This window comes from Populus alba, chromosome 14 (genome assembly GCF_005239225.2).
Source record: "Populus alba chromosome 14, ASM523922v2, whole genome shotgun sequence".
In the NCBI taxonomy this organism is placed as follows: Eukaryota; Viridiplantae; Streptophyta; class Magnoliopsida; order Malpighiales; family Salicaceae; genus Populus; species Populus alba.
This window is the reverse complement of record NC_133297.1, coordinates 3542729-3566240: the sequence shown is the minus strand read 5'-3', so window position 1 is coordinate 3566240 and position 23512 is coordinate 3542729. Positions and strand designations below refer to the sequence as shown.

General features: G+C 33.5%; 4 protein-coding genes across 5 annotated transcripts; 2 read left to right on the top strand and 2 right to left on the bottom strand.

Moving 5' to 3' along the window:
* Positions 1 to 6453: 6453 nt before the first annotated feature.
* Positions 6454 to 10091, top strand: LOC118034126 (deSI-like protein At4g17486). The gene is made up of 4 exons (XM_035039324.2): positions 6454 to 6799; positions 7864 to 8120; positions 8458 to 8745; positions 9516 to 10091. The coding sequence occupies exons 2-4, from the start codon at positions 7910 to 7912 to the stop codon at positions 9755 to 9757; spliced, it is 741 nt and encodes a 246-aa protein (XP_034895215.1). The 5' UTR covers positions 6454 to 6799; positions 7864 to 7909; the 3' UTR covers positions 9758 to 10091.
* Positions 10092 to 10302: 211 nt separating this feature from the next.
* LOC118034125 (lysophospholipid acyltransferase LPEAT1) lies at positions 10303 to 14634 on the bottom strand. Of its 2 annotated transcripts, XM_035039322.2 has the most exons (9): positions 13869 to 14634; positions 13440 to 13559; positions 13266 to 13303; positions 13040 to 13104; positions 12416 to 12484; positions 11922 to 12055; positions 11185 to 11325; positions 10914 to 10977; positions 10303 to 10511 (listed from the first exon to the last, which is right to left on the bottom strand). In XM_035039322.2, exons 1-9 carry the CDS (start codon positions 14400 to 14402, stop codon positions 10501 to 10503), a joined length of 1176 nt encoding a protein of 391 aa, XP_034895213.1. In that variant the 5' UTR covers positions 14403 to 14634; the 3' UTR covers positions 10303 to 10500. The 2 variants fall into 2 exon arrangements, with proteins under 2 accessions (XP_034895213.1, XP_034895212.1); XM_035039321.2 differs by lacking the exon at positions 10303 to 10511 and having other exon boundaries at positions 10556 to 10977.
* Positions 14635 to 18704: 4070 nt separating this feature from the next.
* LOC118034128 (peroxisomal membrane protein 11A) lies at positions 18705 to 20069 on the top strand. The gene has a single exon (XM_035039328.2). The coding sequence runs from the start codon at positions 18879 to 18881 to the stop codon at positions 19644 to 19646; it is 768 nt and encodes a 255-aa protein (XP_034895219.1). The 5' UTR covers positions 18705 to 18878; the 3' UTR covers positions 19647 to 20069.
* A 439-nt stretch (positions 20070 to 20508) lies between these two features.
* LOC118034127 (hydroquinone glucosyltransferase) lies at positions 20509 to 22414 on the bottom strand. The gene has a single exon (XM_035039327.2). It carries the CDS (start codon positions 22214 to 22216, stop codon positions 20774 to 20776), a length of 1443 nt encoding a protein of 480 aa, XP_034895218.1. The 5' UTR covers positions 22217 to 22414; the 3' UTR covers positions 20509 to 20773.
* Between the last annotated feature and the right edge of the window lie 1098 nt (positions 22415 to 23512).

The following is a 23512-nucleotide window of genomic DNA, read 5'->3' as shown; positions in this document are numbered from 1 at the left end:
AGTTTAATAATTAAGACTAGATAAAATTTGGTAGGTAAGGCTGATAATTCGAGAACTTAAAACTTAACCTGGATTGAATTGGTTTAAAAAAAAATTATTTTACCAAAATGTTGTTTTGGATTTTTCATGAAAAAAATCAAAAAAGGTTTAGTTGATACAGGTTAGCCCTTGAATCAAGAACCGAAGTCTTATAACTATGCACGGTTTAACTTAGATGTCATCCATGAATTAATTGTTCCATTTTAATTAGTTCGAGGAAAGCAACAAGGAGGAGTAATAATTCACTTGAACAACGAGTGTATACTTCGAATTGACTGGATTCGAATTCGGTGCTTCGAACATTATTTGCATTTTACCTGTAATGGCAGTTGAGGGACATAAATTCTCCTTGCAGCATTGCTTAAAATATTTGACAGAGACAACACTTGCCTTGTCCACATGACGTAAAATCTGTCACTGCTATTATTTACTCATATTTACTTCAATTTGCAAGATTACCCACCCACCCACCCACCGGGGTCCTTTCCTTTTGTTGGGGGGGCACAGCAAGTATTTAATATTTATGAGCCAGATATGTTGATCGTCGGAAAGGGCTAAGCATTTATAAGCAGTATTCGACTTCTCTTCTGTGAATTTAATGCGTTTGTTACATAAAAATAATTTATTGAGCCATGGGAAGGAGGCCAAGTCGATCACACAAGATGTTCACGAAGGCTTTCAAAACATCTTGAAAAGGCCAGCTGTTGTTCCTCTGTAGGAGCCTCAATTAATATCGGTGGTGTATACTTAATTCTCCGAGAAAGTGCTGGTGGTATTTCCTACATGGAATCATAATTATTTAGATAACAAATTAAAACGATGTTGTACCAAGCCAGGCTGCATCGCTTGGGTCCACCGGTACTAATCTAGTTCGATGATAAATTAAGGCTGAATCGGGCTTCGAAGTTACGGGTTTCCAGGCCGATTAACCGGGGGACCATCGAGTTTGATAAATGTGTGGAAATATAAAGTATTTATACAAGTTGACTTTGCAACACGTCTGCAATATCTAGCCAGTAAAATAGTGGATGACCTTGGAAATGCAAGCTATGGCTGCCCAATTGTAATATTTATTTGCTTCCCGACAATAATTGGCTCTTGCTTGTTACTCGTGACTCGATTCGAGGGTCTTTCGTTGTTTGTGTAGCGTGTAAATTGATCCCAGGCTGTTAGAACTCCTCAGTGTTTTCTCCCTGAAAAACCTCATTTTTATCCCTTGACCTGTTACTTGGTTCGAAGCCTCCATCTCGATTTCTTATCCAATGAATTTATTTTTATCAATTTCATTGCTAAAGCATGAGAATTTTTTTCAAATGGATCTTTGCATCCAGAAATCACCACAGTTTTCTAATCGAAGATGTCATGATTGAGTCCTTACAACCCCCAACAAAAAAATATAAGATCTGGAATGAAATTCGGCAGATATATTGGAGACTAATTTGAGGTTTCTCTCGGGAGCTAAAAATTAACTCTTGAACGAATTGTTACACTTGATCTGATTTTAAATTTAAGTTACGAGATGGAAAGATTAACTCAGATTGGTTTAATAAAATTTATTTTAATAATTAAAAATAAAATAATGTTATTTTTAAAAAATTCAGTTTTAATCAAATGACGAGTTAATTTTCTGAGGCAACGAATTCTGAAAGAATGAAGAATAAAATTAAATATCTATCATCATTTCTTCTTGACCTAAAATCAAGGTGGGAATGCCATGGCCATTATAACTCTCAGATTTGATATAACGTCCGTGGATATTTATGCAAGATTTTTCAATCTCGCCAAAATGATTCACCTCTTGCATCCACCAATTGTAGTAAACATTTCCCTGCTGCGTCTGACCTCTTTTGGGAAAACGACATGTCAACTTACAAACCCACTGTACATAGAATATAATCATAGCTTAATTAGACTTGAGTTCTTAGATTTTGTGGCTCGTAATAATCTTGCAAACATTTAGTAAGCACCTCTGGTTAAAAATCTCCCTGCACCCGTGCGCAGAATTGGAATCCCATCTTCTGTCCTTGTCAGGATTTAACTCCTTCTGTTTGGTTTTTATATATATAGCAAGTGCATGCCAAGACGTGTTTTTTTTTTTTTTTTTTTTTTTTGGATACAACGCTATCCCATCTAAATTAGTGTGTTTCTGATTCTTATGTGACATTTTTTTTATTTAAACCATACAAGATTTTTACAGGTATACAGGGAGCAAATTTACTTACAATTGCGGTTATGGTTATGAGTTAAGCAGTGTTATTGTTGTGAGCAAAAGTGTTAAAGATCAGAGATGTATTAGTAAAATCCAATGAATATTTAATTATGATTGTTGTTTAAGAGCACGTTAGTTTATATATATATATATATATATATATATATATATATATATTTTGATGTGTTTATGTTAAAAAAAATTATTTTCAAGTTAAAAAACAATTTTGAAAAACACCTATAAAAAAATTAATTATGAATAATAATTTATCAAAAAAAAATATAATTGAACCGCAAAATCAAAATTAAAAACCGGAAGTGGTCATTTTCTCATGTTAAAAAAAATTATTTTCAAGTTAAAAAATAATTTTGAAAAACACCTATAAAAAAATTAATTATGAATAATAATTTATCAAAAAAAAAATATAATTGAATCGCAAAATCAAAATTAAAAACCGGAAGTGGTCATTTTCTCATTCAATTCTAAGCAAAATCAGTGGCAACGAAATTATTATGCTTTGATGAATCGGCACCCACAAAATAGTGTGATGTTGCATTAAGACAATGACATTCTAATTTCTTGTCGTGGAAGGAAATAGGAGTTTAATCATTACCATAGCCATTCATGTCTTTTCAAGATAAAATTCCACAAGGAAGACATGGTCAAGTATGATAAGATCAACTCATGTCTCTCCTTTTCTTATGTAAAAGAATTATAATTACTAACTATAAAAAAGAATTATAGTTAAAAAAGATGCATTGAATTTTCTTATGTAAAAGAATTATAATTACTAACTATAAAATAATTATAGTAATTATTTCTTATATCAATATAATATTAGAGTTTTTCTGTGTAATCTGAATATATCATCTCGTGTACCATTTCGACTATTAAACTATGTTTTTTCATCATCTAGTATTATAGATAGGATATAAATGATACTTGAAAAAAAATTGTTTTATTAAAGAAATAAAACAAAGATACAAAATAAATCAATAGTTAATGATACTTTTAAAATAAATTTATATTTTCTAAAATAAAAAAAATATATATATTTGTCAAATAATCATCTCAGCCTAAAAACTTCAGATGTTAGGTAAGGTTCTAATATATAATTTATATTATTATCTAACACGTTCTCTCAGGTGAAAGCCTTTTAAACTTGAAACTTACACAGACTCACATTACCTTATACTTGATTTTTATCAAATAAATGAAGGTGGTGAGATTCGAACTCGTGATCACTTGGTTATTAAGACTAGGATACCATTTTAAATAATTATTCCAACCTAAAAACTTAAACTGTTAGGTAAAATTTTAATATATGATTTATATTATTTTTTAATAATATTATTTTTATCTTAACTGTTTTTATTATTTTATTTTAAAACATCTATCATTTCGAGAACATGAAAAACAATTAATAGATGTTGGTTGGTAATTAATTTTTGCAATGCAATAAAAATATAAAAATAGCTTTAAAAATCAGTAATGATGAAATTAGGAATTCTTTTGGATGACGTACGATCTCAATCCCATTTAACTCGCCACCCCACAATCATTTCACTATCTTTTATCTATCAAGGCAAGATTCACTGTTTACTTTTCTTTAATCATGATTTATTATTTTATTTCAAATACTATATTGCCTGTTCATTAAAAACAAATCAACTACAGTGACTGATGTGTACATAAATTCTGAGAAGAAGGGAGGAGGAGCGGGATAAAAGATGTGGCAGAAATTCGTGCCTCAGCTGGACCACGAACACGGCACTGTCAAAAAAAATTAGACACATGCCATCCTCATATTTTATTTTTTTGGGTAAACTATATTCTGATCCCTACACGCTCCATGGTGTTCCATTTCGGTTCTCATAATCTAAGATGTTTCAATATTGATATTATAGTAGGGATTGCTTTTTAAAAATTATTAAAAAATACATCAAAACATCTTTTTATTTTAAAAATATTTTTATCATTAGCATATTAAAATGATTCAAAAACACCAAAACAACTACTTCTAAGCAAAACAAATTAAATTTTTGACAATTAGTGTTTTTATCACAATATCAAATACACTTTCGATATAGCTTTTAGCGACACAACAATATCGAATTAACCTCCCTTGATCCTTTTTGTTAAGTAAATTTTAAATATTTTGTGGAATAAAATCACAAATGATGAAAAAGGTAAGAAAAATAATGAGCATTAATTCATAGTTATTAAACCCACTCCAGTTATGTGAGTTGATCAAGAATCTGATCCAGAACAAGTTTGTTTTTGAATTATTTTGATGTTAGTCGATTAAATTTGGGTGACCTAATGGGTCAATTAAATACTAAATTAACTCGGTCAACCCCGAGCAAAACATAACCAAGTAAATTCCAAGATTTTTTTTCTTTTGTTAATTAAGTACCACTCTAAAAGACGTGTGTTTTTCATCGTGCAAGGCTCTACTATTTATTCTCTTGCGTATTACTGTAGATGGGCAATGCAAAATTTTATATTTTTTCAACTTGATCATCAAACTTTTTTTCTACCGACTTAATCTTAATCGAAGACCAATTGATTTTGATTTATTATGAAAATATAGGATTGAAAGAAGAAGAACCAAAGTGAAGAGGGCGTCAAACACAGGTGAGATGTCATAAGTTTCACAAAAAATATATACACTTTCATTACCTCGATATTTTTCTAATTCATTTTTTGTAAAAAGGTTCCTTTTTGTATTCCTTGTTTGAGAGATGAGAGAGAAAAGTCGTTGAGTTCCGATGATAAAGAGAGAAAAATACCATTGAAACCGATTTGGGTCACAAAAATGAGTGATATTTATGTCAAATGGCTCAATTTGAAGAGGAGAGTTCATGTTAAGTGTTTTTTTACCTTTAAAATTCAAGAAAAAACAAATTCAAACTCGAGTTGATTTCAATTTTTTTCTGTTTTTGGAGTTTGGGTTTTTCGAGGCCACAAATAGATTTATCACAATTTCTATAATGTTTTAGAGTCAAGATGGGTTGAAAAATAGGTTTTCAGGTAAAAAACTTGTCACGACCCAAATCCCGGATCAATGATCGACACATTAATTTCAAAACATTACAAAACTCAAGCCTTGATTTTTCGGCGAACATGGTGGTTGGAATTTGGACAAATCAGATGATGCATTGTCAATTTTTTTTTTTAAAAAAAAAAATCAAGGCGGACCCAATTACAAACAAAAAAGTTAAGGGCTCGATCACGTGGACCTTCTAAAGTAGGCTGCGCGTGGGCCCTAGCAAAATGGGTTAGATGTGTTTGGCTTTGCTTCTTTTCTTTAAAAAAAAAAACATTAATGATTAATTTAATAGATTTATCTTTATTTATTTTTTAATTTATATTTAAATTAGTATCTGCTCTTTTTCTTTTTTTTATTTTGTTTGCAAAGTCTTTTTTAAAAGACCATTATGTCTTTAGTTATACATTTAAGTTTGAAGAGTTTTTTTTATTTATATTTTTTTAATTTTTTTTCCAGGATAAAATTTAATTTTTTAAATAAAAAAATTATTTTCATATAATATTTATAATATGTGCAATATTGCACATGTTTTTTTTTCCATTTTATTTTATTTTATTAATTTAATTCGTGTCTTTATTTCTATTATTGATTGCTTAAATAAAAAAATTTAGTAGACACAACTAGATAAATATTCCATCTTTCAAGATTAAATATTTTAATCTATATCTGTTTTTTGATTTTTCAAGTTTTATATGTAGAAATCACTAATGATTTTTTATTTATTTATTTATTCACACATATAATTCTCGATTTATTTTATTATATGCGTGCATAAAATTTTTAATCTTAACCTAGATTATTTAAACTATAAAAATACATTGAAAAAATTTATATACACAATTTTTTTTTATAAAAAATAAAAATATCTAACAAGTGGATCACCATCACTTAAATTGTTTGTCTAAAACAGCTTTGTAATGGAATTGACCTGACAATCACACAACCCTCGACCGGGTCATGACTCAGGGAAGGTCGTAAGACTATTTTCTACCGACTTCATTATACATCAGCGAGTGGGTTGCATTGGAATTTTCGGTATTAATACAAGAAAAGATTTAATAGGGATCAAAATGAGGAATTACTAAATATGAAGGGATTAAAATAACATATTCATTTTCTTTTCCTCCTCATCTAAAGAACGACCTCCTCTATCTCCTTCAAGTCTTCAACAGAGCTTCCCTTGTAATTTAGCACCTAAGCTAATGGTACTAGTGTCATTAGAGTATTAGAGGCGTACACAGTAGAGAGGGAGAGGGAAATTGACTGTTGGCTTTTACCTTGCCATCCTGTTTTGATGCTATATTATTTTCTTATAATTTTTAGCTCTCTTGTTGTTTTGTGTCAGACAGCAGAGTCTTTCAGAATCAGATAGGCCCTCTCTTTTTCTTGTTTAGGTAGTGATATTATTACTTTCAACTCAAAGAGGTTTTCATTCCAATGATGCTTCAGAAAGGTGGTCTTCTTGGGCTCTAATGGCTACCTTTTCTGATAGCAAATCTGTGAGTTCTTCTTCTTGTATTTTTTTTACTCTGCCTCTCTTCTTTTCTATTTTCTTTGTTTTAAGTGCTTCTCATTTAAGGGTTCGCTTGATTCCCGGGAAGCTTTGAGAGAAATCTGAAAAAAGAAGCGATCTTGCTGTCTTCTTGCTTCATTGTAGATGTTGTTGGATCCCAAAGTTCTTTCTTTCAATGAATACTTGGAGTTCTTTACTTAAAAATTAAGCCAAACTGTATAATTCTAGCTCTTGTAATGTTGTTTTGGGATGCTTTCTAAGATCACTTGTTTTTGTTTGATCTATTACATTTGCTTTGCTTTTACTGTTTATGATATCAACTAGATCTGAAACAACTTTACTTCAGCTTAGAATCTAAAGCCATGCTGCAAATCCAGATTCTCTTGTCAATGAATTTGGTAATATTTAGTCCTTTTTCTCGTGGAGAATTCATGTCTTGAATTTTGGAGTTAAAAGTCACTGGATTTTATGCAACTTTGATTTTTGCATATTTGGTTTAAATGCATTGGTATGCCAGCCATATCTAGCTGGACCAAGATTCGCATAAAGGTTTTGATCATATCTCATGGTGAATGTGATTGTGCAAAATAATATACCACTATTTTTGCTAATTATTTAGGATGACAGTCAACTGGTGTTGCAGATGGTTGCTATAATGTTGACAAGTCTGCAGATTCTGCGATATGTTATTATATTAAGTTTGAAAAGATCACCTAAAATATACTAATGTTGCTATTGACCGTTTGTGATTTTTAAATAATGCCATAACAGGGGAGTTGAAAGTTAGAAAGGAAAACCATGTACTGTAGAGTCAAAAAACTCATTGCGTTTAAGATTCAGATTGATCAACTAGAAATCAAGACATAAAAAATAGATTTCTGTAGCGAAATGGATATGATCTACAAGATGCAGGACTTTTTGTCTCATGAAGCGCTGGAAAGGATATGATGTGATTTTAAGTTGGATCTTGATGTGATATCTTACTAAAAGCTGTCGTGTTAATTGTTACAGAAGTCGAGTCTGTTGATTTTTTTTTTCTTGTCTCTGCAGTTTGGGGGCCAGCATTAGTTGAAATTTGGTCTTGCTTCAAGGAAATATGAAACTTGGATCAAAGAAAGTATGGAAATCCATCATACCCCTCTGTTCGAAAGGCAAATCAGCCACCCGCTTTTGTTTGTTTCCCAAACCAAGATCAGCTAGCTATGGTCCAGGCGATACACCTGTTTATCTCAATGTGTATGACTTGACACCAATGAATGGCTACGCCTATTGGGCAGGCCTCGGCATCTTTCACTCTGGTGTGGAAGGTACGGCTCTCACCCATGGTTTCCAATCATGTACCTCACGTCTAGTGATTTTGCTTTCCAGTCTGGAGATCAATTCATAAAAAACATGCTGCCCTTTGCCTATAATGAGAAAAACTGAGTTCCCAGATATGTTAATCTAGTTTCTCATCCAAGCTATCCATCTAAGAAACCTCCAGCCAAACCAGTGCAATCCTTGTGCATTGAATAAAATTACTGTATTGGCAAGCAGTGGGTTAAAGCCCGATCCTGCTGTATTTTCTTCTTTTATATCACTCTCCAGTTTCAAGTTAGATCAGGTTTCTAACTTTCTCATCGCCCTCCTTCCACTGTTGTGCAGTTCATGGAGTAGAATATGCATTTGGAGCCCATGACTACCCAACAAGTGGGGTTTTTGAGGTCGAGCCACGGCAGTGCCCAGGCTTCAAGTTCAGGAGGTCCATATTCATTGGGACCACATGCCTGGACTCCATTCAGGTTAGAGAATTCATGGAGCGGCATGCTGCGAGCTATCATGGTGATACATATCACTTGATTGTTAAGAATTGCAACCATTTCTGCAAGGATATTTGTTACAGGCTGACCGGGAAACCAATTCCAAAGTGGGTAAATCGACTGGCAAAAATAGGTATGTTTTCTCATATAACCATCTACCAAGCAGAGGATTGAGAAATTACTGCATGAAATTATCATCAGAAACATCTAAATCTATGTAACTGAGACTTTCAATTCTAAAGTAATTTTTCTTTTAAATATCAGCTCGTTACCTTGCTGGAATGTAGACTGGTTCTGTTTGCAAGTTGGGGAAAAAGAGAGAGGAAATCTCAATAATTTACCTTGATCTTTTAGTCTCTACCATGGCAAGCCTAGGATGCATGCACCTTGTCTATGTCACGCTATACGTCCCTTGAAACCTTTAGCATCAATAACCTCTGTCAGGGACTCACCTTACTGTAAATGTCACAAGAAGATGATGCGTAGACTTTCCAGCCCCCGGGTAGAACAATTTCTATGGCATCAATTCTTTTGGGGTCGAGGATCGATGGTTTTGGGTGTTTCTGGCATGACCCTTCTCCCTGGAACTGCTTTTCCGGGCAAGACTTCTACATTAGGCAAGTGGTAATTGCAGGAAAAGTCTATAAAAACTAAGAGGCCTTTTGCTTGAAAACAGGGCTTTCCAAAAAAATGATGGATAGTCATGTATCAAGGAAAAGAATTTACAGGTCAAGAGATTGATCCAAAGAAAGTTGTGTCTTCATGTTGCATGTCTTCAACTCCCAAGTGTCCGCAGTGTTTATGTTGATCAAAAGAAAGTTGTGTCTTTAATTCTTAAATTGCATGATTTCAAGGAGTTTATGATGATTGTCTTTAATTCCCAAGTACTTAACTCTATGACAGGTTCAATATGCAACTGCGTGCTTCCTCAATCCCTTAAAATATCTGCTGTGCGACATGACCCCTGCGGCCAACCTTATGACAGTGAGAAGAGAAGGTTAAGAAGCGCTTTTAGTTGCTTGTCTTCAATCTCAATGCGACAAAAGCAGCTGTCAACGTCTTCATTACTGCTACAATCACCCTTGAAAGGCTGCCTACCATGGGAATTGAGAAGGTCCATGAACGGGTCCTTGAAAGAAAGATGAAAACTACTCGAGGGTCTCTTTAGCGTTCATTGAGGATTTCATATCTCTGCATAGTGATTAGCGACCAAACCCTAGAAGGTTAATGGGCGGGTTTGTTGAGATGAATGGTTTTTGTGTGTTGTGGTGGTTTTAGCACCAGTCTGCTGTTGCAAACCATTAAAATGCTAATTAAATTCTCCCTCGTCTGAGAAAAAAGCTAGATAACCATTGGAGCACCCTTGTGAGCAGTGAGCTGTGGTTGATCTATTTTTTTTTGTCAGTGGCCATTTTTTGGCAGACGAATTCATTGGTTGCCTGTTCTTTAAGTTTGTATATAATAGTGTGAGTTTGAGAATTTATGTGCCAGAGAAATAGCTTTCAAAGGGAAAGGAAGTTTGCTCGACCCTCACCAGAAATCTTAAGTCATCGAATAAAAATCAAGTATGCAATTTGATCTGTGAAATCAAATCAATCTTTCAAGTAGTGGTGGTGGTAGTGATGAGCCCGAGCCACCTCTTCGTGGAACAAATTAATCTTCCCAGATTGCCACTAAACGAAAAAAAATGTGGGATCAAAAGAAAATGGCTTTCTTTGTAAACGCCAGTCCAGCTCCACGGCAATTCCAGAAAATTCAGGTGAATACAATTGAAGACATAAGAGATACTATTCTGCTCATGATTCCTATATAATTTTAATCTTTTCTGTTCTGTTAATCTTAGAACCATAGAGTAAAATATACAGATGACGAATCCGAATTAGCATTGTCAAAACAAACCTGCAGGAACAGGAAACAGATGATTCAGTTTAACAAATGCAACGTTATATCGAAAAGGGTTTCAAGGCATTCAGTAAACTCAATGAGAAATGCATACATAACACGATACAGAATCCCAGAAATTTCTTAAACTAGGTTCTTTGGCAAACATACACCCCACCAGCACATTTAAAACCATGTTCAATGGCCACAATTCCCGCGCAAGAGTTTACAAATCAATACCAGCATCTTTTTCTTGTACTAAATGGTGGAGTGTTGCTACCGTGTTTTGACTGTTATTTATGAGCAAATACCCAACATAAAGTGAAAAGCTCAACTCAGAATAGATTTATCAGTTGGAAGCGAGGCCATGAAATTATCAATCGTCTTTCTGATGCAAAACACTAGGCAGGCTAATATTACCATTCAGAGCAGTATGATATATTCGCTTCTCAGCAAGTCCAATATCTGACATTGTTAAATTACCCTGCAGCCATAACAAACAAATGTTGATATATGCGGCAATTTAGGATAGAATGCCTAAAAATTCAAATGAAACAGTAGTGATGACTTCAGACTGCATAATTTTAGGTCACGGTAACACTTAAAACTTTAGAAATGGAAGAGTGGGCTGCCAAGAATTTATTAAATTGTCTTAAACAGTTCAATATCCAACATCAAGGAAAGTGCATACCTCACGGGCCATCAACCGTCGGACATTACTAGCATATAGCTTTGGATCGTCCTTTTCTTCCTGTGATGGGTAGTAAACAGGAAGCCATACTGCTTCCATATGATTTATGAATTGACAGAAAAGATAAAACACATGGAGCGCCTGCAAAATGAAATATATTATGAGGCTGAGAGCAGAACAAAGAATTTAAATGCAGATTAGTAAATCTGATTTTCCAAGCAGGGCATCCTTTCTGTAACACATACAAAACATAGATTAAAAAACAGTGGAAAGATTCCCCAAGAAACTTCAAATCCAACTCTGCATACGCGTGACCTGGCTGGCTAGTTTCTTCCCTGTACATGTGATTTATCATGAACGAAATGTATAACTGGCTATAAAAATCTGATCTATTTGATATTAAACCTCGACCCTTGCATTTACTAACATTTCTCTAAAAGCAAGCACGATTTATTTTTCACGGTATTGTTTACATCTTGAACTATATATTTAAATTCCCTCAGCTTAAATTAACTTATTTGAGTTCTTATATCACTTCTCAAGCTGATGCTTTCATAAGTGGCAATAATTTCAGGTCCTTGATCCCAATCAAGTCCATTTTCACAAATTATTCATCACTCATCTTCCTTGATGGTTGGCCAACCAGGCACTGAAGTAGATGTTTCAACTTTAACAAAAACTATAGAATCAACAACCAAACAAAAATTTCTCATCAAAATTGCATAAGAAAAACTCACCCCAGATATTGAATCCCAGGCAGGACTGAATCGCTGGTATGGATACCTCAGGATCACTGGACGCACAGGAGCTGTTGCTAAGAATGCACCTGTCTTAAATGGTAGAAGGAAGTCTCCATTTGTTGTCGTGCCTTCTGTATTAAGATAAAAGATGATTGATTACCTTTTAGGAAGCTGTGCAAATTACAGGCAGGCAGGCTATATCAACATACTTGGGGCATATAGTTTTGTGGTCACCCATGCAGAGAACAAGCATACAGCACCACGTGTAGTTCTATTCTTAAACCATTAATTCATTACTGACTGTATGTGTTCCTCACAGTTGAATTCAACTCGTATATACAAAGAACCCAATCTCTTATCGATTGGAGAGGGAAAATAAAATAAAAAATATTCAATCCATTTTCAAGTAAAATAAAATTATAAACACATCAAGCAATTCATGAATCAAGCAATATTCTTGCTAGGAATTTAACAGATCCACAAATACTAACCAGGAAAAAGCATCATCATAGGAGCAGAGCTATTTTCATGAGATTCTTTAACTCTTTCAGTCACAATGCCTGCAAGGAGCGAAGGGAAATGAAATTTCACAAGCAATACATTCTCGTTGTCAAAAGATATTATATTACTTAGCAAAAAGCAACAGTAGTTTTAGACTTCCATATTAGTAATGTAGAGAGCCAGTATCATTCTAAACTACATGGCTTATTTCAATTCACTTTTTCAGGCAAAAATATATTTGAGGCATGCTCATATTCTATATTCTGTAATGCAGAAAACCAGAACTGTTGCTTTTTTCCCTAACCCAATCCAGTTAGAGTTTCTCCGGTCAAAACACCCATGAGCTTTCTTTTCTAGGGATGATCTCTATTGCAACTATCAAATACTCAAGCAAGGTCAGAGTAGCGGCTGATAAACATGCCACTAAGCTTGAAAATTACTGAAACCTATGAACATGAAATCTATGGCATGCACTATTCATGCTTAGTACAACACTACTAAACTAAAAAGATATACACTGAGAGAGTGGCTAGCCACTTAATCTTCACCGTGCATCAAATAGTAGTGGAGTATCAAATAGTAGTGGAGTGTATAGACAATAACAATCACTGTACCTGAAACACCCTTGAAGTCAGATGACTTTAACTCCCGTTGAACATATACACAACCAAGGCACTTGCTGTCAAAAACAAGCATGAAAAAAACATCAGAACTTCCCCCCATTCAAACCATATGAGATAATATATGAAGAGACAATTATCATGTCATTTAGCAATACCAAATGAAGCCCGCAATAATAAAAATAAATTTCCAGATAAATACGGTTCATAGTGAACTAACCTGATGAGACCAACCAGAGGAAGTTTAGCCACTGATCTCTTCAGCGATAAAATCCAGGATCAAAATCATCACCATTAAACCAGAATCAGGTCAATAACACCACAATATATACTGTCAGCATAAGTAAATTCTAAGAGACTAAAATCGTATACAAGAAACAGAGCACGAACAAACCTTGGCAACAAAGCTTGGAAAAGAAGCAGACATGTGGTACAAGATATCTAAATATGAAACATGATTTGATATTATTGCCCCCAGTCTTTCCGGTTCTTCAGATTGATCTTTTCCCTCGTTCTGCCCAAAAAATCAAATAATGGAGAGGAAATGATAACAAGAGTTAGTTCACTTGGATCAGAACTTAAACATGATTAAGGAAAAAAAAAAAACTACCATCATAATCATACCATTAGACATTAATTACTTAATATAATAGTCCCAGTCATTAATCTTAATGTAAAATCCAAATAGAAACATAAGCTAAACAAAGTAAAAAAGCATCAACATCAAAGCATAAATAATTTCACCAATAAAATCATTAACATCGAATTAATTACACTTAGCTCCAAATAAAATTACAAAAAGCAGCTGTAATAATAAAAATACCTGGGAAGAAGATTTATTTTGATCAGGCAGTTCAATATCTCTATAGCTTACACTAATCCAATAAAACCCTAACACGAAAAGGAGCATTCTAGACAAAAACCTCCCACACCAAACAATAACCGCCCTTCTCCACCCTCCCATATGAGCAAAATCCTCCTGCTCCTCCTCCTCATCCCGATTCGGCGCCGAAAACAGCGTACACACCCTGCAAATTATATAATACACCACTAATATAATCAATGCGAGCACAAATCGTATCGGCACCAGCGTAACCACTGCGATTCCTAATAGAACTTTCTCGACCAATGGTAACTCCCCACGTCCCATCGGACCGTACACGTCATTGCGGACATACGCAGCGAATTTTTTCTCCAGCTCCTCGATGCTCTCACCTGTTGTTGAGCTGATTCTGTTCGAGTCCGATTTAAGCAGCGGACGGTCGTCTTTCGAGTTCGAGCCATCGTCTCGGGATGCCGGGTCGGGTTGCTCGGGTTTGGGCGGATCCGGATTCATGGATTTGAGCTCGGTGTCCATGGTTGCAAGAGATTATAATGATAATAATAATAATAATTAGAGTAATTAAGGATTAAAAATCATTTAATAATTGGATAGATAGAGTTTGGAAAGGATAAGCAGATCCGATTAGAGAAGGAGAGGGGAGGGAGTTGACATGCTATGCTGTGGTGTGGTATTAGTGTTATTTTTACTCTCGCCAGGGAAGGGAGGAAGGAAGGTCGCTGTTACGGCTTAGCATCAAATGATTTTGCGGCTCATGATGTGTATCTAGCCTGTGAAATTTGATAAGTTTGTGATTATAGTCGTTGGATTAAATTAAGTGGACGGTTGTGATCATAAGCCAGCAAACTTACGATTGTGGATGTGGGCCTTCAAACCAACTTGTCTTAAACACTGCCTTCTGACTTCTGTAGCGTAAGATTAAGATTTGAATCGTACATGTTTTTTTTTTTTTTTCCAATCTTAATTCTTTTATTATCAACAAAGGATGTAATCATTGCCAGAAAGGATACTTACAAATCACGATGAGGTCAGCAGCTGAATTCTTTCTGGTGGTGGCGTGCAAGTTATTTTTCAAAAAAAAATTATTTTTTATCCTTTTATTTTTATATTAATATATCAAAATTATTAGAAAAACTAATAAAAACATTAATTTAAATACACTACTACATGCAAAAACAAATGGTTGGTTCTTTTTTAAATAAGATTTTAAATTCAAGTATTGTGAATGAGTAAATAATCACTAAAAGTTTTTTTTGCTTCTTCTTAGTACATTGTACATTGTTTATGTTCGACCAGATCAATTGGGGTTTAATAAATTTTTAAATATCAGGATTTAGATTAGAAAAAATACAAAAATACATAGCCTTTAAGATAAATGATTTGAAACTTCACATAGATCAGGTTTTATTTTGAATTATATTTATTTTGTTAAAATAATATTATTTTATTAAAAAATCTCAAAACAAGATTATTTTAATAAAAAAATAAATTAGAATCATCTGAACTAATACAACCATTCTCCGAGACAAGTATTGACCATAATCTTATAACTAGAGATGTAAAATAGAAGATGAACAAACATCGGCACGGGAATAAAACATGTTGTTACTAGGAATGACATCACATGAGATAGGAATATATCAAAGGGAATAAACATGTTATTATTGTAATTTTCATTTTTTGGCTTGGCGAGTTTACATGAAGATCTGCTGAGTTTAACCAGATTGAGTTTTTTTTTTAATCGAATTGGGCAAACTTAGAAGACTCAGTGGATTAACTTAAGATTCAATTGGCCCTCGTTATATTTAATTGAGTCAACTATAATAATTTATTAAAAAATTTATCAAAAATAATATCATTTAATTAAAAAAAATTAACTTAAATAATATTATTTTTAAATAAACTCAAATTAATTAGCTGTTCCATGAATCTTAGACTAGGTTTGGTAAGTATACTTTATGCTTCAGCATTTTACTAAAACTTTATTTTGTTGTGAGATCAGGATTGTGTTTAAAAACACAGGTCAGTCCATGTTTTTAATAAATTCAATTTTTTTATTTAAAAATAATTTTTTATATATTTTGATGCACTGATTTTAAAAATATTTTTTTATATATTTTAATGCGTTGATCTCAAAAATAATTTTTTTAAAATAAAAAATATATAATTTTAATATATTTTAAAATAAAAAATATTTTAAAAAATAATCACAATCATATTTCTAAATATATTGTAAGTTGGTTAAGTAAACAAGTTTTTCAAACAAATAAATTTTTAATTTTCTTGACAAGGTTAGTTTAAATTATCCCATAAAAAAATATTGCAAGAGCTAGCCTGTTCATTAAAAAATAATACTAAAAAGGTTAAAATAATTTCCAAAACGAAAAGTCATTATCAAGATGTTGACTGATGATTGAGTGCCATGTGTTCATATAATTGGAAAGCTAGAATTAAAAGCAAATTAGAAAGGACGAGATGGTATGCGGCATGTTTCTCTGTACATATTTGATAGTGTTATAATTATAAAACAATTCTAGATAAATAATACAAATTAAAGATACAATGAAGTAAATATTTCATGGTGTGAAAAAAGATTGTGTTGGTGATCAAAAACTTAGAAACTGAACAAAATGAGTTGCAGCAATCTACAGTGTTTTGTGAGGAAATATATAGTATTTTTACCACATGATTTAGTTTTTCTGTTAATAAAAAGAAAAAAACATTAAAAAAAACTAAATTATTTACCAACTTAATATTAAAAAAAATCAATAAAGATAATTTTATAAGGAAAAAGCCCCGTGAAAAAAAATGTTGTAGCAATTGACAATGTTTTGTGAGGAAAACTACAGTGTTTTCTCCAATAAAATAAAATATCAAACCATTTAGAGAAATACTGTAGCAATTCACAGTGTTTTGTGAAAAAAACTACAACGCTTTCCTCATATGATTTAGCTTTATTGTAATTATAATTCCTAACTAACTCAATATTATAAAAAAAACGACAAAGATAATTTTAAAAAAATATATAAAAAAATTATATGGAAAAACACTATAACAATTCACAGTGTTTTAAAAAAAAAAATTACAAAGCTCAACTCTTAACCAACTCGATATAAAAAAAAAATCAACAGGGATAATTTTAGAAAAAAATAAAAAAAAAACATAAAAAAGGAAAAAAATCATGTTGGAAGCATTATAGTAATTCACAATGTTTGTGATGAAAACTACAGTGCTTCCCTATATGATTTAACCTTATCTGTAATGACTTGTAATTGTAATTCTCAAACAAATCAATATTAAACAAAAAAATTAACAAAGATAAATTTGAAAAAATTATATAAAAACAAAACCATGTGGAGAGACACTGTAGCAATCTACAATGTTTTGTGAGAAAAGATACAGTGTTTTCCCCACATGCAAAGTTAAATTCTAACCAACTCAATATTTAAAAAAAAAAATCAGATTATGTTTTTTTAGTATTTTTAAAAAATATTATTCACTTAAAAATATATTAAAATAGTTATTTTTTAATTTTATTTTTATTTTTTATACCTAAATATAGAAATTATCAAAAAAAATATTAATCTGATATTTTTAAAAATTAAATACACTTTTAAAACATATTCAAATATCCTTTCAATCATAATGCTAAACAAGCACTTTAGTGGATAGATCCAGTGTGAGGCCCATTAGCTAACCATAACCCCTCTTTCGGGCTTCCCATAAAAAGGAGTAAGTTTTCCTAATCCCAAGACCAAACTGACTAACCTGCGAAAGAAAGCCCATATAGCTTAAGCTGATTCAGGGATGCACAAACCCATCTGATGCCCGGGGAGGACTAGCCCAACCTCGATGGAATCCACCTACTGATGCTCCGAGGTATGATTTTTCCAATGCGTTTATTTAATTTTGTAGTATAAGGTATTTTTAAAAAAATATTTTTTATTTAAAAATATATTAAAATATTTTTTTTATATATTTATTTTTAACAGCATATCAAAATTATAAAAAAAACTTAAAAAATATAATACCTTTAAAAAATAACCAAAATTAAAAACTAGTGCACTCCCAAATGCTAAGTAATTGCTCAAGGGTGTTTGACAGTGTGGTAGCTGTTACTTTTCAAATAATTTTTCATGTCGAAATGTATGTTAATGATATTTTTTTATTTTTTAAAAATTATTTTTGATATCAGCACATCAAAACAATCCAAAAAATACAAACCACATTAAATTTTAGCAAAAAAAAAACCTTTTGAATTTTTTGAAAACGCCGTTCAACTGCGTTCTCAAATACTACCGAAGTGACAGAATCTCACGGCAGTTTATGGAAAATGCGGTTAAAATGAAAAATCTGGAAATTTTTATTTTTTTATTTAAAATTAATTTTTTTATGTTTTTTTTAAATGTGTTGATATTAAAAATATTTTTTAAAATAAAAAATATATTATCTTAATATATTTTTAAATTATATTATTAACACATTCTCGAATATACCCGAAAAACACAGGAAAGGGTGTTCAACGCCGGGGCTGACAGCAATTTTCCATCTTAACCTGCTCTTTTAATTTTTTAGGCATTAGCAACATTGATTTGTTTTGGATTTCGTGCTTATATTCTGACATGTGAGTTCACCTTCACCTGCCACACGCCAATGAAAAATTGCTAAAAAATTAGACAGAAAGACCACATTAGGGTTTTCTCATGAGTAAAGGGACCAAATAAATTAAGAAAATAATAGAATGGCTATATTAAAGCAATAATAAGAGAAGGAGGACTAAATTAATATTGTTTTTTAGTTTGCTGGTGAACGTGGCACGCAGAACAAGAAGCAAGCAGACGAGACAAAGGAAGGGCAGGTAAGCGAGCGAGGGATTCTATCTCCCCTCGCATCTCCCTCTCTCTCGCGAAATACTTCTACCGACTAAGAAATTCCTGCTACACGCTCTCACCAGCAATTTCCTCTCTGTTTTGCACCACCACCACCATCACGATGGATCCCAAGCCTTCCCCAACCCCACAAAACGCCAATGAAATCCCTAATAAACAGGGACAAAGAGACTTTTTGAATCATTTAGAGGTATACCTTGCAAAGCGAGATGGGGTTGACAAGCTCCTCAAGATCTCACGTTACGCAACCAAGATCATCTTAGCCTCATCCGTCCTCCCCGAAACCTTAATCGTAACGAAACGACTAAAGAGTTTCGAATCAAGTGTTGGACTCAGTCGCAAAGCATTCCGACTTGGGAAATTTGTTCAAGATGTCAACGCATTAAGAGGCTCTCATTTTGATTCAAAACAAGAAATCATCCTTTCCATCATTGCCTATGGAGGCGAAGGTTTGTATTATTTTGTTGAGCAGTTTGTTTGGTTGGCTAAATCGGGGTTGATCGATAGCAAACACTCCAAAAGTTTAGGAAAAATCAGTGCTTGGACGGAGTTTGTTGGGTATATTGGGAGTATTTCTTTGAAATTTAGAGATTTAAAGAAATTGAGTGAAGATGAGGTGTGCCTGGAATCCAGCGTTGAAATTGCAGTCACGAGAGGAATTGGGCGTCAAGAGGAAGAGAGGAGATTGTGGAAGCTGAGAGAGAAGAAGCTGATGAAGAAATTATCAATTGTGCAGGATTTTGCCGACGGGCTAATGGCTCTGGCTGATATTCGTGACGGCAGAGGGCAATTTTCAGGCCCCCTTTTGGTATCTTGTGCAGGCCTTTTATCTGCTCTTATTAGTACTCATAAGAATTGGGTCTCTTGCTGAGATTGTCATTCATCGTGGAAGGTATGCTGTTAAGGAATTCTTCTTCTTCTTCTTCTAAAGACATGGAAGTAATTAATTGATTCCAAATTGCAATAAGAGATGTGCTAATTCTTCAACTGTTGGATTTGAATTATAAAGTGATAGCCTTCGGAAATCAGTATACCATTTCTTACATGAATATGGATTTGCAGCAGCAGAAGTAACTCATGGTTTTCAGAGTTGTGCATAAAAGACATCAAATTTGAATCATGTTCTATTCGTTAATGTCAGTTCCAAGTGAGTCCTAGATGCCTAAATCATTACAGGAAACAAACTGTGGTTTAAAGGGATATCTCTACCCCTGCTCCTGGTTTGTTCTTGTCCTTGCTACCCTTCCAACCAAACGAGATGAGAGCATTTTTTATTTTTCATGTTTTCTCTCCAGGAATGTTTGCTCCAAGTGAATTCTTGATGCGCAAATATCTTCGCTACGTGATTGTTAATAAGGTTCAAAATAGCAATGCTTAGACAGCACTCAAATACCTCTAATCCATTGAACTGTGATTCTTGCCAAAGTGATGAACAATTGTCAATTTTGAACTCGTGGGTTTTTGCACTCTAGCAGACATCTGTAATGGATATGGGAACAATTGCAAATAGCTTCTGCGCTCTTCTAAAGATTGCTTAAACTGAATGTCACAGCATCTAATTGCAGTTCATAATCCAAAAGTGGAGTAGAGTTCCAATTTTTTTGTCTCCATGTCTGCAAATATTAAAGTAAGCATGTGAGGTGGGGGTTAACTGCCTAATAATGGTTTTCACACTCGTTAGCTTTTGTGCTATTATCATATGCGTTTGAGAATCGAATACCATTAGCAAATAATTATTGACAAAACTAAAGAGGTATCATTGAATCGCTGTGAAACAACATTCATTGAACCATGGATTGCTAGAGTGCAATCTCTCTAGGATACAAGCCAGGGAAGCATAAATTAGAGGATAAAATCATATTTTCACGAGGTTAACTTAGCATTTTCAAGTTAATCGTGGTTATATCGGTTTTTTTTAGCACACTAAAAATAGTAAATTAGCTTTGAAAAGCAACTTTTCTTTTGCCTAACAGTGCGGTGCACTCGGTGCACGAACGATCAGACATTAGACTCCGCATTCCATTCCTTAGCCATTCGCTCAAGCGCATCATGAGACGATCCACCAATCTCCAGAGCTTTCGCAGCACTTTCTTTCAGCTCCCCAGTCTTTCTCCTCATATCCCTCCCTTTTTCACCCTCGATCACCAATCTTACTACTCTTTCAACCTCTTCACGTCCCACCAAGCTCTCTCCTGGTTTTACCACTGGTTTGACGGCTATTCCAACTTGCTCTGCAAGTATCGTGGCATTCATTCGTTGTTCAGCAAAAAGTGGCCAAGCAATCAAAGGCACTCCATTGATAATAGTCTCCAATGTTGAGTTCCACCCACAGTGAGACAAAAAACCACCGGTGGAAGGGTGTTTAAGCACTGCCACCTGTGGTGCCCATGATGGCACCACCAATCCCCTCTCTTGAGTCCTCTCTAAGAACCCCTCCGGCAAATAAGTCATCGGATTGTCAACATCACTTCCAGCAGTGAAAACTGCAGCTGATGCGCTACTATTTGTTGGCTTACGCACAACAAATATGAACCTTTGGTGGCTCAGTTCTACCCCCCATGCCAATTCAGTGAGTTGATCAGCTGTTAATGTACCACCACTGCCAAGTGCTACAAAAAGCACCGAATCGGATGGTTGCTTGTCAAGCCAAGCCAGATACTCAATGTCTCGGGCAGTTAGTGGTGGTTCTTCTTTTATCAACGGTCCAACTGGGAGAACTGGAGGTGTGGGTATCTGTTTAAAGAATGGGTCCTCAGTTATGGCTTTGTAGGTCACAGATTCTAGTTCCTTCCAAGAGTTAACGAATATCCCTGCTGCCAGGTGAAAACGGCTGCAATGGAACAACAACCATTTGTACTCATCAATCTTACGGTTTTTAAGCGGGTCAAAAAGGTCTTCAATTGGAAATGGAGGGCAACCAGGGACCTTCAATGGTTCAGCGAGATCAACAAACTCACCCTCCACTTCACAGTCAAGAGTTGGTAGAGACAAGGAAAAGGTAAGCATAACAAGGGCTGAAGTGTAAAATAAGTACGCTGGAATTGACAGTTCACAACAGACATCAAAGGCTTGGGTAAAAAACTTATCAATGACAACTGCTCTGAGCTCCCCCAGCTCTTTGAGGACTGATTTCAGGGACTTGAGGCTCTCTTCTACCATGACACAAAGGCGAGTAAGCATCAGCATGTCATCTGTGGTGACAGAGAACACGTCGATGGGAGGAAGGTAGACAACGTCGAGGCCAGGAGGGAAGGTGGGTGACTGGAGGAGCTGGTCCTGCGCTGCCGAGGCTTCCTTGGTGGTGATGACAAGGAAACTGACATGGAAGTCATGGTCGACGACTAATCGTTTAGAGAACTCAAGAAGGGGTATGATATGCCCCATGAGTGGAACTGAAACGACGGCAACATGGGGTTTTGTGGCTTCAATCTCAGATATCATTGTTTCTTAGTCAAAGTACACACTGTGAAATGGTTTTTGCAAGAAGAGTTTCACAATTAACGGTGAGGGGTGGATGGAGAGGAGGTTGATTAGCAATGAGCGAGCAGCGAGGGCATGTACTGTCCATCTATATAGTACCTCCGTGCCTTTGGATCTAGAGTCATGCTACTGAGTGATGAAGTTCAGGTTGACATGAGTGTGGTAATAGTTATTTTTTAATGTGTTTTTTATTTGAAAATATATTAAAATGATATATTTTTTATTTTTTAAAAAAATTAATTTTAATATAAGTATATTAAAATAATATGAAAGTACTAAAAAATATTAATTTAAAATAAAAAAAATTAAAATATTTTTAAAAATATGAAAACAAACAAGATAATTGCAGTAAACAATTACCCAATAATACTAAATATTATCCTTTTCATTGTTCATTTAAAGCTTCCACATCCATGCTATTTAAATTTTAGTTAAAATAGATAAAAAAATATTATTATATTCATGTTCTATACAATAAAAAGCAAAGGAATTTTTTTTAATTTATGTAAGTATTTGAGTTAATTTATATATACCTTGATTAATTTTACAGATTCTAAAATTAATGATCATGCAAGTCTTTTGTATTTTTTAAATTTATAATATTTAAATTGATAATTTTTAAAAACTAAACTTAAAATTTAATTAATTGAGTTAGATCCGTTTGTTATGGTTGAAGCTAAGGAATCTTTATTATTTAAGATGGGGTTGTTTTATCTGGATGGAGGGGATTATTTTAAGCTTTGCCCTTTGAAAAAAATACACAGACTCGCCCTCTTTCTTCTTCTTCCCCAGATATTCCAAACTCTTACGCCAGCGGAGCTCCATTAGTTAATTAAACACGAATCAGTGAGAGAATCAGCCTGGGCCATGACTTTATACACCTATTGGACCAATGAAGTATTAGGCTTTTTAATTATGAAGAGTGTAATTGAGTCTAAGTTAGGTTTCTATATAATCATAATTTCAGAAAAATTAAAAACAAAAAAATAATCAAAAGAAGATAAAAAGAAAAAAAACTAGAAATTAATAAAAAAATAACTAAATTGGATTTATAAAATAAATGAGAGGACAACATAATTTTTGACAAAGAAAATAAAAAGAAAGATAAAAAACTCATCGAAGTTTATTAGAGGGTATTTGGGAGTGTGATAGCGGTTGCTTTTCAAATAGCTTTTCATGCCGAAAAGCATGTCAATAATGTTTTTTTATTTTTTAAAAATTATTTTTGATATCAGCACATCAAAACGATCTAGAAAA

Coding starts and splice junctions, on each gene's coding strand:
- LOC118034127 (XM_035039327.2), bottom strand. CDS start 22,216: ATGATATCTGAGATTGAAGCCACAAAACCCCATGTTGCCGTCGTTTCA.
- LOC118034125 (XM_035039321.2), bottom strand. CDS start 14,402: ATGGACACCGAGCTCAAATCCATGAATCCGGATCCGCCCAAACCCGAG. Junction 12,485..13,039: donor TGACTTCAAGGGTGTTTCAG/GTACAGTGATTG, acceptor CGCTCCTTGCAG/GCATTGTGACTGAAAGAGTT. Junction 10,978..11,184: donor GACGGTTGATGGCCCGTGAG/GTATGCACTTTC, acceptor TTATGGCTGCAG/GGTAATTTAACAATGTCAGA.
- LOC118034128 (XM_035039328.2), top strand. CDS start 18,879: ATGGATCCCAAGCCTTCCCCAACCCCACAAAACGCCAATGAAATCCCT.
- LOC118034126 (XM_035039324.2), top strand. CDS start 7,910: ATGAAACTTGGATCAAAGAAAGTATGGAAATCCATCATACCCCTCTGT. Junction 8,121..8,457: donor CTTTCACTCTGGTGTGGAAG/GTACGGCTCTCA, acceptor ACTGTTGTGCAG/TTCATGGAGTAGAATATGCA. Junction 8,746..9,515: donor AAATCGACTGGCAAAAATAG/GTATGTTTTCTC, acceptor ACTCTATGACAG/GTTCAATATGCAACTGCGTG.